Raw genomic sequence first — 16,743 nt, 5'->3', positions numbered from 1 at the left:
ACTGTGCAGGTGACTTCAGAGAGGTCCCGCACTGCCCTTCCCTGGGAGATATGCAACTACCTTGCTCCAGATGGCTGCCTTGAAAATAACACAGACCCCCCCATACTGACAATATGATGATAATTTTAACACCTGGAGACTTTCAGCAAGGCCATCCCTTACTGCAGAGAATTCCACTTGGCTCCCTAATTCTGTCACGTTTTCCAAATCAGAGAAAGGAAAAGATTTAGAAATGCTGCAAGTAGTATTCTGTGTTGTATAGTTCTGCTGTAGGTAATGTAGATGTTAATACTATATAAACTGTATCTTTCTTGTATATAGAGATAATTGCTTATCATTAAGGTAAAAACATAGCCACAACTGTTACTATAATCTAAACAGTTTAATCAGATTACAGAATAGGAAGCTAATAGGTTGACTGCTAGATTAAAATGGAAATGCCTAGAGCTCCTCTACTGTTACATTTTCATCACTTGTAAACTCCCACCTCTCTCTGCTTTGTGATGGAGATACCACAAGAGCAATATTCCCCCTAGTTTTCTTGAAGGCACTGCGCCATTTACATTAGTGTTCTTTGCCAGGTGAAGAGTGATGTCCCATCGTCTCTAAATATTTGTGCTGTTTAGTGTGACACTTTTACAGCGTAACTGGCACTACACCTCCCTGCCACTTTTTATTTGCATAATTAAACATAAGTGGTTTGTTGTGTAGTTTGCCTAAACATCTGTAGTACAGATATTGGCACATGGCAAATAAGTGAAAGATGGTTATGAAAACCGAGAGTAAGAGAGAAAGCTTCACAAGCAAGTAAATAATGAGAAGTCGATTCCTTTGATATAAGAAAAATAACAGCCATCTTTCAATTGTTATTTTACAAGCAGCTCTCCTTGTGTAAAAAAAGTCAATTGTTATGCTGTTTAGCTGTCTTTCCAGCCACATTGCATGAAACACATCTACTTGCTGTTTACACAGAACACTATGTGAAAGCCAGGATTTATAAATACGCTAGTATTGGTGAACCCATGTATTATTCTAGAAGCTTCCTTAGACCAACACCTTCAAATGATACAGACTTCACAGAATTTCTGCTAAGTTGAAATTCAGTTATTTGAAATGGGCATAACTCAGAAAAAACTACTGAAATTGTAACTACAAAGTGCTTGAAATAAGAGCATTTTTTTTAATTACTTCCTGGCTTACAGAGAGCTAAACTTACAGTTAAACCTTAGCATTAAGATGAGCTCATTAGGCATAAACCTCTACTTCCTACATAGAGAGAAGCAGCAGATGTTTTTCTTCTTCATTTACTTTTAGTATAAAAAATAATTTTCAGTCTTATACTTCTTAGCTTCTGGAGTGAAAAAAAGCAGTGATACGATCGGCATGTTTTATCAAGTGGGAGATTTACATGTGACTGAAACCAACTATACATTATGACAGTATTTCTGGTTCCGCCTTCAAAATAGGTCTTTTGATGCACTAGAATGTAATTTTGGTGGTTTTCAACATATACCACACTGATGATGTGTATAAATTTATCAGTAAGGGTTTTTTTGTGCTTAGGTCTACTGTTCAGCAGGTAGGACTGAATGCATTTTTGAAGTTTGAAGAGGTGCTGAAACGAACAAAATTTTTAAAGGTTATCACATTATCAACTTTGAGTGTCCCTCTATAGTACCAGCTTCTAATGAGGAAAAAAAAAAAGCATAAATTATTTTATGCTAATTTAAGAAAGCCTCAGAACTACTGAAGAGTGATGACCTATAGCCAGCAACTTATTTCATCTATAATACATAGAAGATTAGAATTTCCTTCTTGCAGAAACTATGCTGAGTATGCAGCTGGGAATAGGATACTAGCTGATTAATGTGTTGTTAAGACAGTTAATTTAAACTTCCAAAAGTAGTTTAGTTAGAGATTAAAATTACTAGGGTGCAATGAAGAGCGTAGCTATCCTGAAGTTAAAAGATGTTTAGAAAATCAAACATGAAATTAAGACAATTTCCCTCATGGCAAAACCTTGAGATTCTGAAGAATAATTTATGTTTAACTTGCTAGTTCATCATGTCTTTGATCAGAAAACCTGTTTCTACAATCAAGCAAATTGTCAAACACAAATATCAGCCTGAGACATGGTCAGTGAAATCGAAAAGTGAATAAATAGTGGCCAATACAATAGATTTGGCAAAGATATATCAGGTATAAAGATAATAGCTTTTAACATTTTCTTTCTGTCTCAAGCACACTGGATTTAATTGATAACAACATCATTTGCTATTATAATAGTTATTGAAAACAGGTTGGAAGACACCCTCATATTTAAAAGAATAAGGTTTAACACCATCAGAGATCAGGGTGAACACTATGGGGTAAATGCATGCAGTTTTGCAGCAAAGCATGATAGAAAAAGCTGATTCTAGCTAGCAATCAGAATCAGTATACCAGAGAAAGCTAGACCTTGGGTATTTCACGGTCCTCAGCAAACCCTAAACTAGTAAAAGTGGCAAATTTATCTTAACTAGTGTATCTTTGTAAAATTTCCTCACTTCAGTAATTTTTGTGGAAGGAACTGTTTGTTGGACTTAACTGCAGATGCAAGGAGCAAAATGCTGGTAACAGATCCAGGATTTACAGTAGGTGCCAGAAGAAAACAGTGATTGCAAATCCATAAGGGAATTTTTTTCTAATTTGCTGCAAATGTTTATTGCTAATTTGTTTTCTGTATTAATACCAAAATACAGTGACACTTCAAATCCACTAGAGCAATTTATTAAAAACTGCACTTTTAAACTGGGACATTTGTCAAATGTAACAGATTGAATAACTGACATTTCCCAACTTTAACCTCTAAAATACTGATGTGCAAACAAGTTTACTCCAGCATAATTCTATATCTGAACTTCAAAAATGGTGTCTGATATTATCTGAAATATAAACCAAGGAAGTTGTTTTTTTCAGTACCAAGGAAGTTTGTATTTGCTAGGAAGTTTGTTTTCCAAATGACTCTTTTTTTTTTTTTTTTTTTTTTTTTTTTGATAAGAGGAGCTTAAACCTTGGTCTGCATTTTTATATGAGCTCTAAGTCACCCCTGTGGTTCAAGAAAATAAGCTACTTATGATTCATATTTTCAACATGAATCTAAACAGCAAAGATTTAACATGACCCTCCTGAGTTTTAATGTATCAAGACAGTGATACATTACATATGTATACAATACATATAATACATGTATGCACACACTGTACATATACACCCACCATGTATATATAAATATATATAGTGCACCTACTAGGGCCAAAAGCCTTTTGCAGCTGTCAGTTACAGTACAAGCACAATCATCAGGATTCACCAAGAAGTGGATATGCCAAACATTAAAATAAAGTCTGACACAATAGGTGTGCTTTTACTGTTCTCATTTTTAATAGTGCAAAAAAATAAGTCAGTAATTTACTACTTAATAATATTCCTAATTCTAAAAATATTTTCATTTGCAACCAAAAATGCAGTAGCTGTTTTTTGCAAAACCATCAGGTAAAATATTTGAGGCCAAATAAATTACTATAATGTTTTTGTGGAAGTGAATAATAAAACTAGTAGTCCTGTATAGAACATTAAGAAAAAAGCTTTAAAAAGATCTTTTGCCATTGTAGAAGAGCATATTGGCAGTGTGTGTAAAGCAAATGTAGTAAGTCCATTTGAAGCTCAAGCTGTACAAAAGTCAATATGTGCTAGTAATTCTCTATGTTGGCTTGTTGGATACTGCACTTTACATCTGGGACACTCGAGAAAACTTTCATCAAGAAGGCTTGAATGTTTCAGGGAAGGACTTCTGTCATACACTGTCAGCTTCTCTTCAAACTCAGCTTGCAAATCTTCTTGTGGTTCCATACATCCAGATTCCTGGAGTTTCTGGAAAGGGAAGAGCTTTAGTGTAAGACTGGAACGTGCATGTGCTGATCAAATACTGGAGGAAAAAATATTAAAGTCTGATGGCATACAAGCCTTGTGTGTGTTACAGCACTAAGGGTAGAATTTTAAAGATTGCTAAATGCAGTTATGCTACTCACACTGATAACAGAGGGCCTGTTGTACAATTCTAACATCACATTTAAATTAGATTGTAGGTAGCTTTTCGGCAGACTATTTAAGACAGGATTCCTACAGTGTCTAGACTGGGAATCCTTCCCCAACCATCCTCCTAGCCACTCACACGCTATCTTTCCTTAATAAAATGATGCTTTGGTCCCCTCTACATAGGGTGCTGACTGGTTACCTTCTCAAAACTCTACCGTAATTTTCTCTTCTCATCCTGATCCCATGCATGAAGTTCCTGTGCATGAAGACTGTCCCTAAAAGGTACCCAGTTGTCCATTTGGCAGCTACTACTCCAGCTTATCGTGGAGAAACTAAAAGCTGTAACTTCCCTACTCTGCCTGAGCTTCTGCTCTATTCCCAGCAGGCAGGTTTTTCAGTGGCCTCCCCTAGCAGCAGCAGCAGCAACTGCAGTCCTAGCAAGTGAGGCTCTCTGAGGGGCAACACATGAGTGAAGAACATTAGTATCTCAGGATTCATTCCATTCCCCTTCTTCGTTTGAGAAAACACTTCCACATTGCATACAACTAAGCAGGAGAGCAGTCTGGCAGTCACAGAATTCCTCTCATCTGCAACTTGTTAGGAGCTTTTGCATTTATCTTTAAAAATCACAGCAGCCCTTGAACCTCATTTAAGTTCAAAACTGCAGTTTTGACAATCTTATTCAGCTATCACCTAATCTTAAAAGATACCTTACAGTAGAGTTCCAGAAGCACCAACAGTCAAAATACATTCCTGCTCAAGACCAGGGCAATCCTGGGTACAACAGAGCAAAACAGATTGATGGCTTGCTTAATACATAATCTTTCCCTACAGATTTCTCCATTAAGTCTAGGGCTCAAATCTGGGTGACTTTCTCTGGGCTTATATAATAAGCAGCAAACAGACCACAGTTCTCACAATACAACACGTGTTTTTTTATTGTAGTAAGGAGTTCGTCTTTTTGGAAATTAAAACCCCAGGTTTCAGTGACCCACCCATCCTGTCTCAGGTAGTGGTGGGGAAGGAACTCAACTTCTAATATTTAAGGATTGTGTCCTGATCACTAGCAGCAAATCTGAGTAGAAGCATATGGCAGCTTTGTCATTGTGCAACAGACAAAATTAGGTAACTGTGTTTTGTATCACAATGTGTAATGTTTCCTGCTCAGGAACATGACTATTCTGGATCTCCTTCTACAGTTATCTGTGCATGCTGTAGAGAAAAAACAATGCCTAGCTAGCTGATGTAGGTTTCTGCACCTTGGGGCCACATACCTAAAAGATATAAGGACCTACAGTGAATATCTGATGACATTAACAGAAGACTCACTGGCTCAAAATAAGATCCCAAAGTGAAAAGATGTACATTTATGTGAAATCCCTGACTAAATTCACCTGCAATTTTTTTGGCACATACCAGAGGTTCCAGACGGTTTATTTGCTCCCTGGCTTTGCGCAGTTCCTTAAGCACTTTGCTTAACTGATGCTGCAAGTTCTGGCGATCAAGCTTTTCATTCTCAAAGTCTGTGGTGCATATCTGGATCTGGCAACCCCCCAAAATGAAAAAGAATTAAAAGTCAGAATTATTGGGGGGGGGGGGGGGGAGGCGGGGAGAGAGAAATGTTTCTCCTTTATATATTTCAAGTAAGTTTTACTCTGAAATCATATCCTAAAATGGGATTTAAATAATAATAATAAAACTTTGTTGCTTTCACTACAGTGAAATTTATACATGCCCAATTATGAAAATTTTTTCCCTTTGTAGAGGTGGAGTTTGAAGTTATTCTGGTTGGAAGGTACTTCAAGCTGTCTTGCAGTCTTAAACAGAATGTTTTATAGAAAAGCATATACTGCAAGTTCTCATTAAAAATGCCAGTTTCTACTCTAGGATCTTTCTTGGAGCAAGACAATTTGGACATAAACTATGGGCAACACTGTACACCCAAGCTTAGCAAATAACTCAATAGCAATAACACCAATTAGGTCTGTAAGAATGTACTTGGAAAAAATAAAGATGGAAAAGATTGCAATGCAATTATTTGTATAACGTTATCAAGAGCTTATTACAAAATGTCAATGAACTGATTGGTTTTAGGATGTTTCCCATACCTAACCTGAGGCTGTACAGTTGAACAAGTGATTGTGGAGAAAATATCATCAGGTTCGATCACACTCTCTTATCTGTAAAAGGTTACAGATTTTCCTCGACAGATGTGTCAAAATTTTTGGAAGCATCAAGATATTTTTCACAGTTGATTATTCATGTCTAATATTACTTTATTTAATATACTGAGTATTAGCTAATAGAATACATTCTTAAATTTGAAGTCAGTCTAGAAAGCCTTTGTGCATAATACAGATTAAGTGTCAGCATCTTCACATATAATTGGGTACCTGCTGTTCCAATAAAGCTATCCTAGAGTGTTCCTCCTGCTGTTTGAGCAATGATTTATGAAGAAGTTGCACCTACAAGGCAAAAAAAAAAATTTGTAACAAATAACTTCCCTATACAACAGTTAATAAGCTTAATAAATAATTAATCTGAAAAGGGATGGACATAAACTTTTATATTCCAGTGCCAACAGAAAATGTATGCCTATTATGCAACAGCCAAACTAAATTCAAATATCTCTACTTCCCCAGGGAAAACAACAGGGAAATATTATTATTGCATAAAGCAGGGGGAATGCAGAATGATGCTATAGTTCAAAAAAGTCAAACTGAACTTTTCTAAGTGATTGCCAGGATGCAAACAAAAATACACAACACCTGTGTTTGCACTAACATGCCATGATATTAAAAAAACCCAAAACACACACACAAGCAATGCAACTTTCTTTTTTAATATAGAACAAGTTTAAGACTCAAAGTACTATACTGTAATGGATTAAGTAAATGCATACATAAAAAATATCCTCCATTATCAGCATGTATCAATTTTACAGTGAATGCTGATGTTCAGCCGAAAAAAAATAAATCACCTTTTAATCATTATTAACCAGTGAGAATCAGCCTGCGTTTAAAGAGTTAAACTGTTATTCTGGTTTTAGCCTGCTTTCATGCCTAGTAAATTTTATTCTCATATTTCAAATTTCAGTTCTATATTGCTTTGGTTTTGACCCCAAATTCCTGCAAGTAGCAAGTCTATCATATTTGGATGCCTTGAGGACAGTCCTTCAACAAGGACTTTACAGTTTCTCTTCAGCAGTTATGTGGTCATGATTTCACATCCAGAAGAAGAAACAACAGATTATTTTTCTTGTTAGCATCACCATGCTGATAGGAACATTCCAAGACACCACTGTAACTCACCATGTAGGGGAAGTGGCAAAGTCCTCATGAGTATTCCAAACAAGAGGAGGTAAGCACTACATATTTTTAAATAGAAACAAAGATATCTTCCCCCACCTCTGATCAGCCAGAGTGGGGCTCAAAGTCATTGGGCTCAAAAAAAGAAGGAATTAAGAACTTCACATATGAACAGAATTACTTCACTGGTCATTAAGGTACTTTCTGGGAGATGGGCAAGCCCTTTGAACAATTAGAATCTGATGCAAAGCAACAGAACAGATCTGGCAATAGCATAAACCACATATATTGAACAGCCTGCTTGACAGGCCCTTCTTAGGCTTTATATGGAATTACAGAACTCTTCCAAGTGGTTTCTACCATAGCCATCTTCAGGACAGTAACAACTTAAGGTCCATCTCTTCCCTTGCTCATCTGGCCATCACTTTCTGGTACTTGGGTGTACCTGCATAGTTCTTATCCACAGCATCACATAGAAAACCAAATGCAGGAACCCATCTGAATGGAAAACCAAACTAAACAACCCCAGCTGCACGGCCACGATGGTTGGCTGGGTGCACTATCCAGGGACACTTCTAAGGATTGTTTATCCAGTAAGTTTGAAACTATAAGCCCACATGTGCATTTGTAGCAGCCAGGTGACAGCAAGTATCAGTGATGTTCCATAGTTGGGACCACTTGATAAAATAGCCTGTGTCAACTTGAATTTTTACCTTTCCTGTTCTCATTTACCATTAACCTTGAGGATAGACTAGACTGGAACCAATTAAGTATTCTCTCGCTTCTCCCTCTTGTGTCCCACAAGACCAGGGAAACAAGTGAACAAATAAGTTCCTTGTTTAAACAAAGAAGTTTCACAAAAGTTTTTATTTTGATTCAAACCAATATATTAAACAAAGAATTCTGTTTTAACCACAAGGACTTATGTCTAGGTATACTTAAAGAGCAGTTACCAGAGCAAGTGAGTGATGCTCCATTCTGAATAGGTATGACTTTTCAGCTTTCTTGATTCTTTGCTAATGATCTTAAACCTCCAAATGCATCAACTTACCTGACATAAAAGATCCTCAGACTTTTTCTTTTCTTCTCTGAGCTGTCCTTTAATAGTTTCATTTTCTTGTTTTAGTTGCTGTACTTTCTCTCCTTTCATTTTATTTTCATTTTCTAGAGTCTTCATTTCAGCAACCTGTTGTGACTGCAATAAGGCATTTAAACTCATTATTTCCCGTTGTGTTTCCTCATACTTCCTTTTGAATTCTTTAAGTTCAGATCTCAGCTGGGTTATAGTGCATCTTTCAGTCTCAAGGTCACTCTTAGCAGTTAGTAACAGCTGGTCATAGCATTTTTGCTTTTCCTCTTGTAGATGACCTTTATGAGTCAGAAATAATTGAGATAGTAATTGGGGGGGGGGGGGGTAGGGGGGGAGGGAAGGAAAAGGAAGAAAAAAAGAAGGTGCTTAAAAACCAGAACACAAATCCTTGACAGCATTGTAAGGCAAACTAATAGCTCAGATTGGTACCAAACTTTCATTAAAACAGCTTTCAGTGCTTCTAACGCAGTGAAGTCTCCTTTCCAATATAGTTACTAGAAAACTGCAGCTTGGCTTGTGTATAGTATTTTGTGCTACAGCTACTTCCTTCACTAACCCTTATAGCAATATTACATTCTTTGCCCTGGCTACACAACCTCCATGACCCACACAAAGTCCTTATATGGCCTCATACATTATACTGACACATGGGAATCAAGGCCCAAAGACAGCAGATTCTCACTTCCAGATTTCAGCTCCTTAGTCAACGTTCTGGCAATATTCCCTCCCCAGAGATACCCTAGGGATCTGATGGGCTCTGCATCACCATTGTAGACCACAGCCAGACTATCCATTGTCTTTTGCAGACGAATCTTCTTCAAAATGTATGCCACTGTTTACTTCTAAATTACAAATAGAAGGGACTAGGATAGGTTTTTTGATTAAAAAAATGCCTGCTTCTTGGCTAGTGACTGTTACTTAAACCAGAATTTGGAAAATTTCTGCTTGTTGACCCAAGAAAAGTTTAGTAAGTAGGGAAAAAAAGAGGCAATCTAGAAATTAAGTAATAATACAAAATATAGCTAGAAGCAGAACAAGGAATGCAGAATTTCACAGGGTTTGCTGATTTTTGGGTCTATAAAGTTCTTGACACTGTTCCTTTTCCTACTGAAGGCTTCCCCTCATTCTTCAAAGTGTAATTTACTAGGGTGAGTATTCTGCTTAACTGTTTTCCCTCCCCTCAACTATGAACTTAGTCTTACCTTCCTGTTAAACAATACTCTGTTATTTTTGAAGTGGTGAGATCCTCAGACATATACCAAGTTTTTCCTTGGAAAAAGTTGTCTACCTACTTCCAACTTGTACAGCTAGGTTCTTAGAAACTTGGATTTCTGCTACTGTCTAGCTGCTTGAAGAGAGGAACTTTAATCTTATACCCTTATTTCTAATCCCTTGGATGCTCTGATGACAAAGCTTTGACTGCAGTAACTGAGTTACATTTCCTGGTGAGTTACTTCAGTCTGCCTCCCCCTAAAATACTGTTCATAGATTTCTAAACAGCACAAACACAAGACAACGATGATATTTTACAGTTTTCCACAAAGATTCAAGAAATAAAATGGAAAACAAGCCACTGCATATGAATTACTAAGTGTCAAGTGTCTGTGGGCATTCTCTTACTCCAGATGATGCTAGTTCCATTTAGTGAATTTACCTTGCAGGTCAGTTGCAGCATATATAAAATTAATAATTTGATAATGAGAAAAGCAAGCCAACTCTTTCTGTTTTTTCTGTTCAATGTGATTTTAATTTTATTCCACATGCTGGTCAAGCACAACTCAAGTCAACATGAATGTGTGGTACTGAGAGGGTGCTCGTTATTGAGGAACTGCATAGCACGGAAGTGAGCTAGAGGTGGCCAGATCCATATTGCGAAACACTGTTTTGGGTACATGCCAAAACCTATTACAGGTTTTCATGCCCTGTAACAACTGTTCAGGTGAGTAAAGAACTTGTTAGTCTTGAGTCATTTTTATAATATTTATTTTGAAAAAAAGTAATTTTAAAAAAAACTGATCCACACCTAGCTAATAAATCTTTAATGCTGCCATTATGTAGGTTGAAAGTGTACTTTGAAGGATAGGAGACACGTAATATTTGTCCCACCACTTTCCACAAACAGAAAGGTTGCTAATAGAGTGTCAAGGCTGTTAAAAACCATCTTTGAAGTAGATAAGAATGTGCAATACTGTTGATCAAGTAACATAGCTAGATAATAGGATGCAAAGAAATTTTACTTAACCAAGATTTACCATTAAGAAACCAAAAAGTTGAGAAGGAAGTCTTGATTTTGTTTACTTGTGCTATAATTTGTTTCCAGAAAACTTATTCTATAGATAATTATGGTTTGGATCACTTGTGGGGAAACAATAAAGTCAATACCTTCTGAATTGAATTCTTTAGATTCTTGTTGGCTAGTTATTTCTGACTTCTGTTCAAGTTCAAAGATCCTTCCAAGCAGTCCCCTCACATATGCTTCACGTTGCTGGTCATACAGTAGCCACTGTTGGTTTTTCTCAAGAGCCTTCATGAAAAGGAACAGAACAACAATTTATCAGATTTTAAAAGTATTGGTCTTATTTCTTTATAATGTTGAAGGTCATTTATTATACAGTTTAAAGATAAACTAGTTAATTCTGCAAATTGTAGTAATCTCTGTACAATAAATAAAACCCATCCTCATGTGGAAAGATAAATCAGGTTGCTGAGCATAACTTAAAATTGCAGTAATTTTAAATACTGATTGTCATCTTGGAATTGGAAAATGACTTAAAAACAAAGGCTTCCATGAGTCATGCCCAGATAATGAAGAATTAACCTTTCAATCTCAGATATAAGATATAACAGATCTTGAAAATTAAATAAAGTTTTACCATTAAAACTTAAAGTTTGGAAGAACAAGGACATGGATTTTATACCTGATTGGATCATAGAATTATTCAGGTTGGAAGGGACCTCAAGAGGTTTCTAATCCAACCTCATATGCTATTCCAGGCAGTGTCAGCTCTGCAGTCAGACCAGGTTCCCTGGGGGACCTGCTTTGTCGACAACCACTTTATTCTGATGTTCCAAGCACAGTTTTTCAAGGATGATGGAAATACTGTCTTTTTTCTTGCAAGTCCTTTTTTTACTTAAATTGTCTCATCACAGAATAATTTTAAATATTGTATTTTAGAGGGAAACATACCCTTGGAGGTCCCATACTACCCTAAAACATATATGGTGATAATTTACATTTTTATACATCTTGATACAGACTATTTGTACTTGCAGTGTTGTACAGGAAGCTTACATCTTTCAGTTGTTTTTCGACTTCATAAAGATTAGTTGGTGATCCAGTGCTGTTTCTTACAGCTTCCTGCAGACAAAGAGCAACCCATTAGTGTTCTATAAAATAGATGGCTGAAACAGTAAAGCTAGTGCTGTATAACTACTAATCTCACATAAATAGCATAAGAATGTTTTTTAAATGGAAAACAGATGCATACATGCGCCTTTTGTGTCTAAAGAGCTTTATTGGTTTGTTGGGGTTTTTTTGGTCTTTTTTTTTAAAAAAAAAAAAAAAAAAGGATCTGTTACATAGAAAACCGTTATAATTGATTTAAAATAAAATCTCCTGCAAGATACAGAACAAAGATTTACATTTAATCTATTCCATAACTCTGCAACTCATAGTTACAATAAAACATATCCTAAGAAGACTATTATGTGTCTTCTGCTGAACTGCTATCTTGTAAGACCTGAAAGGTGCTGGAGAGCTTCTGAAAAATTAAGATATTTAAAGTATTATTTAAATACACAAAAGTGTTTGTTCTATCTGTGTATCTTCATACCAGTCTGACAATAAGCCAGACCTATAGGAGTTGTTGGGAAAGCTAGAGACCTTGACAATTTCATTGGGATAACAGGATGATTGTAAACAACTGGGAAACCATGCAAGCCTGTCTGGAACCATAAGCACATACTGACTGATTTTCTGAGACCCAATCCATAGTAGAGTGCTTGAAGTATGAGTCAGGGAGGTCTTTAGATCTGTCTAAAACTAGAACACAGTTAAACAGTCACTGCATGATAAAAAAGCTTTTTTGAAATTATATAGATATAAGTCAGAGAGAACTTTAAGCAAATAATGTAGATTCCTACCCAAATCCAAGTTAAGTTTTTCCTGGGACTTTTGGAATGTGATATAGAACAAGCTTTATAAACTGCAAAAATACAGAACTTTGAATGCAATTATTAAACTTTAGTAGTTCCTAATAAAAATAGGATTTAAAGACACTACAACTGCTCTGATTCCTATTTCTATGAACATTAGAGCTCTGCCTCAGCAAAATCTCTCTCAAAATTGTCCTACAACTGTTGTTTCCATTTCAGAGTATACCTGCTGCTCAAATACCACCTAGCAGTTTCAAGAGCATTGCTAGACTTGCTTTCAAGGTTTTCAAGACATCCAGTCAAACACGTGCCACATTTTGTTCTCCTCTGTTGATAAATCAGTAAAGAAAATTCTGGTTTTAAAATAAAATCTACTTTGGCAGTTCACTGACAAAAAGATCATGGAGATCTTTAACATATGTTTTAAATTCTCCAACAAAGTTCAAAGTCTCTTGAAATTGAAAATAAACACAGTGCATTTAAAGTGGTATTTCCAGAGATACTGAATTATTGTGATACATAAATATATATTTAAAATTAATAGATTTTTTGCTATGTATTTGGCTAAAGCAGAATTTCTAGAAATTACTCAACTTCTGTGTAGAATGTGGGCAACTAGCACCATCTGCAGGTCAAAAGCTGAAAAAGACTTACAGACACTCACTTTTAGACACCAACTTCCCTTATTGAGATACTACTGCATTTTCCATGGAACATTAGGCAGGGGTGGAAAAACAACTGTAGAAAACTAAATGCACTTATAAAAGCTGCCAAATACCTGGCACCGTACCTATTAACCACTTTAAATGAGAGAAGCAACTCATTATTCCTGTCCTATCTTCTGTCGTGCTGAAGTATTTACCATGTGTGATGTCATGTAAAGTATAGGCAACTAGTTTCAACAACTGAGGAGCAAATGAGGATTCATAAGATAGGGAGGAGAAAGATATTCTCATGACTGAAGCTGAATTAGGCGAGGAGCTCAGTTTGTCTTTATTAATGCCCCATGTCTTTTTTATTGCTGCCTTCTCATTCTGTTTAATTACCGAGCAGACAAACATGAGAAGGGCATAGTATCTGCTTAAGCAACAGTGGATCATTGCATGTAGTTCCACAAGTCATACCACCTGCATGTGAGCTTCAAAAAGGGATCTTGCATACAGATAATTAGCCTCCCAGCTGTGTTGCCTATAGTTGTGCTCCCTAACTGTTCTTCATTTAGCATTCATTTAGCATCTGGATACCATCTCTACATACAAGAATATTTCAGCATGCAACGCAACTTGAAGGAAGATTAAAAATTCATCCTATTTAATAAAACAGATATTGGTGCTCTGTGGGTGTAAGCAGGTTAGACTTGGAATTTGCAATTACAATTTTTCTTCAGTGCTTACCTGCAATGACTGAGAAGTACCCGCTCTGTTTTCAAGCTCTGAACATTTTTCAGTAACAGTGGATAAATTACACTTTAACCGGTTCATTTCTTCCGATAGAGAACGAAGTAACTGTTCCCTCCTTTCTGCTTCCTTTGTTTTTTCCTCTAGTTGAGTTTGTAATAAGGAGGCTTCACTATTCTTGGTTTTGGACCTAAGTTTCTCTTTCAGGTCTTGGATTTCTTTGTCCTTCTCTCCAATAAGATGGTTGTGTTTTTCTTTTTCTTTTTCAAGGGAAAGTATTTTCTAAATGAAACAGAATAAAGAAGTGACAGAAATAATTGTCAGTTGATGCAACAAATGCATTAGCAAGTTTACAGCAGTTTGATAAGATACTTTGAAAGGTTCTTTTCACTTTTAATTAGCTGAGAATATTCCTTTTTACTCAAAATGGACAATACTATAGTGATCATCTGAAATATTTCACATGATAGTAAAAACAGTCTAAAGCAGATGAAACAAAGAATGCAAAGAACCAAATTTCACAGACTTGGTAGGTACTCAGTTTTGTATATGAATACAGATCACTACAGTAGATGAACCTTAAAACACAGCAATACAAGAACTCTAACTCTTCCAGTGAAGAGGTTGGTGATACATTTCTTAGTGTTGGTTAGCCTATTTAGTAGCTTTTGAGAAGCAGCAGAGCCTTCTTGCAAACTAAATGACAGTAAGTTACAAAAGAGTTAATAAAGCATTCAGGGGAAGGATCCTGTTTTCCAAATTATCTGGCCTTTTAGTTTCAAAATGTGATTTTTATCTGGCCTTTTAGTTTCAAAATGTGATTTAGTAGATATTTTCAGACATCCCCTTTTCAGTAGGCCTCCGGCACAGGTAATTATTACATAGAATTAGCATTGAGATACTTTGGTGCTCTATGTAAACTCTGTTGTGATAGCATTTAATTTTCGATGAGAAAGGTTGATGTTGAAATCCTACATGTTGACACGAAGTCATTAGAAGATGACAGAAACTGAAAGAAATTGAATGTTAGAGAGCCTCATTTACTGAGTGGTTGAAAACCACATAGCACTCACTAGAATTAAAATATTGACACCAAGTAGTACTTAGTATGCCTGTGATTTTCCACCTGTAAACTAGGAACCTAATATTAAGTAGCCAACACTGAGCAAGCAGCAAACTCCACCAGATGCAGCCAATACACTAAGGAATTTAGCCACAACAGTACGTGACCTGCCCAGCCGCAGCTGGTACTTGGGTTAGCACTTCTCAACTGACATTGTAACACAGACACAAGAAAAGCCTTGTTGTCAAAACAAGTAGCCTAGAAATATTAGCGTGCCTAGTCTCCACTAGTTGTATCGTTTGGAGAGTTCATTTAAAGTTTCCCAGTCCTGGGAAGCCTGGCAGTATGTGGCTTGGTCACACACTAAGTCTTGAACTTTTTTCTCTGCAACCACAGGTTTACCTTGAGTGGTCTGCAAGGCCTGAAAATTGCAGTGTCTTGGCTTCTGCTCTTTGATTGTAATGGAAGAATAACATGGTGAACTGTTTATGGTCTTATTCCTGTAGCTGAATGGGAACTTGAGAATATAGTTCAATCAAACACCGAGCACATTTTGGCATATTCTTAGACAACTGTTTGCAAACAATGTTCTTTGCAGGCCATTGTTCAAAATAATTCACTGGGACCAACTCTTCCAAACAGTTGCACATGTGAGGACGGGTTTTAATGGACTAATTGACACCTCTGGCCTCATGTCTTTGTATTTAACAGCCTCATCGGATGACTAACTTATTAGTTCGGTCATTGAAAAATACTTGAGAACAAAAACGTCAAACTAAAACAGTACAGACATCAAAGTAAACTGGGTTTTAAGTGGAAAGATTGTCATCCTGCTGACAAATTCTGACATACTCAGACTCACGTCAACCACGCACAATTAGGACATCACAAACGTTAGCTCGAGTACAAACGTCCACCTCACCTCTAGGAGCCCGTTCCTTTCCGGATCGGTCATTTTGCTTTTCCCTTTAACGACTTCCTCCATTGATTTTCTCAGGGCAGCGTTCTCCTGCTTATACTTCTCGAGATCACTCTCGGATCTAGAGTTACCCGATTTTAAGCCCCACTTGCCAATAATTATATCTTTAGCGGTCTTGGAATTCATCTTTAAGCACCTATAAAAAGTAAACGTAGCGTTACGGAACGGCAATCCCTTCTACCAGGGCATAACTTCTGACACAGTTTTAGCCGAGCGCGGGCAGCGCGGAGCGCCCCGGCTCCTTCTGGCGGCTCTGGACCGGCGGCGGGCGGCAAATAGGTCGGGGAGCGCCCCGGGCCGCAGCCCCTGTCCGGGAGCGGGAGCGGCTCCGGCCAACCCGAGCCCAGCCCCGCTTCCGGGAGTTTGAATCCCGCGGCTACAGTACCGTCACTTCCGTCCGGGCCGCCTCGCCGGCGACGCCAGAGTTACGGCATCTCCGATGGGCCATAAACGGTGGGTGGAGGGCTTGGGGAACGCTTCCGCGAAGACACCGGCGAAGCAGGCGTGGGCGGGGCTGGAAGGGCACGAGCTGCCCGGCGCTGGGCGGCCGTTAACGGCCGACGGGGAGCTGCCGACTGTTCCGCGGAATGCCTGAGAGAAGGCTCCCCGTTGGCTGGCGTGGGCGGCCGTGTGACCCGTCTGGCCAATGCCATGGGGCCGTACTTCTCGCCACGTCG

The 16,743-nt window shown here is 37.5% G+C and overlaps 1 protein-coding gene across 2 annotated transcripts; it reads right to left on the bottom strand.

Annotated features, from left to right (window-relative positions):
* Positions 1-2,753: 2,753 nt before the first annotated feature.
* On the bottom strand, positions 2,754-16,556 carry CEP55 (centrosomal protein 55). 2 transcript variants are annotated; one of them, XM_033001522.2, is made up of 9 exons: positions 16,452-16,556; positions 16,010-16,202; positions 14,022-14,306; positions 11,765-11,830; positions 10,855-10,996; positions 8,434-8,750; positions 6,468-6,539; positions 5,491-5,616; positions 2,754-3,909 (listed from the first exon to the last, which is right to left on the bottom strand). In XM_033001522.2, the coding sequence occupies exons 2-9, from the start codon at positions 16,190-16,192 to the stop codon at positions 3,703-3,705; spliced, it is 1,398 nt and encodes a 465-aa protein (XP_032857413.1). In that variant the 5' UTR covers positions 16,193-16,202; positions 16,452-16,556; the 3' UTR covers positions 2,754-3,702. The 2 variants fall into 2 exon arrangements, with proteins under 2 accessions (XP_032857413.1, XP_032857482.1); XM_033001591.2 differs by lacking the exon at positions 16,452-16,556 and having other exon boundaries at positions 16,010-16,422.
* Positions 16,557-16,743: the final 187 nt, after the last annotated feature.

This window comes from Tyto alba, unplaced genomic scaffold (genome assembly GCF_018691265.1).
Source record: "Tyto alba isolate M040663 unplaced genomic scaffold, T.alba_DEE_v4.0 Super-Scaffold_1, whole genome shotgun sequence".
Lineage (NCBI taxonomy): Eukaryota > Metazoa > Chordata > Aves > Strigiformes > Tytonidae > Tyto > Tyto alba.
This window is presented reverse-complemented; position numbering and strand designations above follow the sequence as displayed.